The sequence below is a fragment of the Pteropus alecto genome, unplaced genomic scaffold, assembly GCF_000325575.1.
Source record: "Pteropus alecto unplaced genomic scaffold, ASM32557v1 scaffold11, whole genome shotgun sequence".
Taxonomy (NCBI): domain Eukaryota; kingdom Metazoa; phylum Chordata; class Mammalia; order Chiroptera; family Pteropodidae; genus Pteropus; species Pteropus alecto.
Genome location: NW_006431956.1, coordinates 15421231 through 15424557, shown reverse-complemented (window position 1 = coordinate 15424557; position 3327 = coordinate 15421231). Strand labels below are relative to the sequence as shown.

The 3327-nt window shown below is 37.5% G+C and overlaps 1 protein-coding gene across 1 annotated transcript in view; it reads right to left on the bottom strand.

Moving 5' to 3' along the window:
* The window catches only part of APBB1IP (amyloid beta precursor protein binding family B member 1 interacting protein), a 109137-nt gene that overhangs the window by 48489 nt on the left and 57321 nt on the right, over positions 1-3327 (bottom strand). Inside the window, exon 4 of the mRNA XM_006907016.3 lies at positions 2468-2760. Coding sequence (XP_006907078.1) covers positions 2468-2760 — 293 coding nt within the window. The remainder of the gene's footprint in view (positions 1-2467; positions 2761-3327) is intronic.

Below are 3327 nucleotides of genomic sequence, written 5' to 3'. Positions count from 1 at the left end.
ACTAATTGAGATAAAGTGATAAAAAAAAGCCAGGCAGAAAAAAAAAAAAAAAAAAAAAGATACTACCATGTCATCACTAGTGTCTTAGTTACTTTGCTGTAGCAAAACACGGTGTTATAGGACACCAGATTCCACATGACCGATTTTGAGAATTTAAGTGACTGTAACAAAAATCTTCAACCCAGAGATACAGAAGGCAGTCAGTCACCCTTTATATCTTAAGATTAGTAACTTAAAAGATGAAACGATAATGCTAACAGCGCTTCACATATTGAGTCAACAAAAATCTCTGCTTGTCTCAAAACTGGAGTCTGACATGAGGAATCTACAGGCAGATCTCAAACAATTTGAGCACTTCCTGAAATTCTATGCATTTTTTTGGATCAGTAGGCATTTTGTGGGACTCCTACTTATCATTAGATTCCTAAAGGGGACCACAACTCTCCAAAAGTTGAGACCCTCAAACTTGAACTTGTAATCCATCAAGAAACACCAATAAGCACACACGAGCAGGCAGAGAAAAGAGTTAAATTTTGTATGAGCCCTAAACTTTTTGATTTTCTTATTCTGAGAATAGGATTATCAAGGCTCTCCTACCTATATTTATAAGGATGAGGAAACGAGCTGTTCTGGTTATGTTCTAATTACTTAAAAGTAGACATGCATCTTCGTATGCCAGTGGTTCTTAAATTTTTTTTGAGCCACAAAGAAATCATGCCCTCTCTAAAATCTTCACAAACCCTACATTAAGAGCTTCTGCTCATTAGAATGGCTGTTACCAAAAACAAAAACCAAAACCAAAAACCAAAAAACAAAACACAAGATAATTAGTGTTGGCAAGGAAGTGAAGTAAAGGGGACCCTTGTGCACTGTTGGTGGGAATGTAAATTGTTGCAGCCACTATGGAAAACAATATGGAAGTTCCTCAAAAAAATTAAAGCCAGAACTACCAAAAGATCCAGCAATCCGACTGCTGGGTATATATCCAAAGGAAATAACATCGCTATTTTGATGCGATCTGCACCCCCCGTATTCATTGTAGCATTAGGCACAACAGCCAAGACATGGAAACAATCTAAGTGTCCACTGATGGATGAATGGATAGAGAAAATGTGGTACATATATATCCAATGGAACATTACTCAGTCACGAGAAAGGAGGAAATCCTGCCATTTGTGACAACAGGGATAAACCCTGAGGGCGTTATGTTACGTGAAATAAGTCAGACACAGAAAGACAAATACTGTATGATCTCACTTATATATAAAATCTAAAAAAGCTAAATTCATAGAAACAGCGAGTAGAATAGTGGTTGCCAGGGCTTGTGGGGTGAAGGAAGTGGGGAGATATTGGTCGATGGGTACAAACTTTCAGTTATATGGAGAATAAGTTCTGGGGACCTAATGTATAGCAGGGTGACTCTAGCTAGCAATACCGTATTATATGCATGAAAGTTGCTAAAAGAGTGGATCTTTGATGTTTTCACCATATGCACATAAAAAAGGTAATTATGTGAGGTAATGGGGTTGTTAATCAACCTTATCACGATAATCATTTCACAATATATGTATATCAAATCATCATGCTGTACACCTTAAACTTACACAATATTATATGGCAATTATAGCTCAGTCAGGGCCGGAAAATAAAGACCCTCTTCTCTATATGGGTCACCAATTTTCAAATAACCTTTTGAAAATAAATACACAATAGAGCAATGAGTACAATTTAATATTTGATTTATATTTAATACCTGTTCATTCAACAGGCATTGTGGGAACTTCCACGGTTGTTAAGGGCATGTTTATGGATAATGACCATCATCACACAGTACAACAAACATGGAGGCCACAGGAAATGGAGCTAGGTTCTTATTCTAAAATATTTTAAAGTGGCTTACTCTAAGAAAAATCTGAAAGTTCTCTTTTTACTTTTATGAGATACATCCTGTAAGTTAACATCCCAAATAATGACCTGCCCCGCAACACCCCGGTCCAACTATGATGTTACGAGTGATACATTTTTGCCTTATTGAACAAAGCTGCCAAATTCAGCAAAATTCCACTTAGTTCAACTCAGAAATATGTAAGGAATGCCTTCTACTCTTCATGTACTGGGCTAGGACCACGGACACAGACATGTATAAATCAGTTCCACAGTTCATATTGAGTTGATAAAACATTACCCTCCTAAAGCTGAGTATTATCAGGGTGTGCATACAAATATAGATTTTAGCTAAGCAATAATATTTCCCCGATATGGCCCTAATATATTCTTTATATACACTTATGCATCTTGTTTTTGGAGGACTCTGCCTTTGCAATGAACATACTCAGTATCCTTGGTTTTTAATATCTCAGAGCTTTGAGAGTCCACACTTATGAATGTAACTCTCACTCTGAAGAAAGTCAAAGATGATGAGCAACAGAGGTCAAGGGTCCTGCCATCTCTGGCCCCACCCACTTACCTGAGAGAGAGGTTCAGGAGGTGGCGGTGGCAGAGGAAGGTCTAACACAGGATCAGCTGGTGGAGGTGGTAAATCATCCTCATACGGGCTAATATTAGTTTCAGCAGCATTTGCTCCATAACCAAGAGAGGCTGCACCACTGAAATCTGATCCTTCCAGAGGTGCTGGAAGTTGTTGATCCTGAGAAGACTTTTTCTGTGCCTGGATTGTCCTCTGCTCAGCTTCACTTATGTCGGCTACTAGATCGGCCATGAGCGCATCTAAATCTTGGTCTTCCAGGGCATTTAAGGATTCTGATAGGGAAAATCACATTAACGATCAAAACATAGATTTGTAACAGGAAAAAATGAAAGAAGGTTATTTTTAAGAATATTGGTTGCCAGGAACTGGGAATGGGGGACGGGGCAGTAAGATAAAGGAGTAATTGGGAGAGATTGGTAAAAGGGTACAAACTTTCAGTTGTAAAATGAATAAATTCTGAGGCTCTAATGTATAATTGGTGACTACAGTTGATAACACTCTATTGTACAATTGAAATTTTCTAAAGAAGTAGAACTTAAATGTTCTCACACACACACAAAAAGATACAAATGTGAGATGACAGATATGTTAATGAACTCATGTTGTACACTTCAAATATATTACAATTTGATTTGTCCATTATACCTCAATAGAGCTGAAAAAAAAAAAATTCATCCTCCCTAAAAAAAGAAAAGGAGAAAAATGTGTTCCTTACATTGAGGGACCTCACAGAATAGCTGTAAAGTTAAATCCAAGATTAGCTGCCTAAATAGGGAATTCTTGAATATTTTGGTGGAAGATCTTAGCGTTTTAGAAAAGTAGGGGAGGGGAGGTATAGG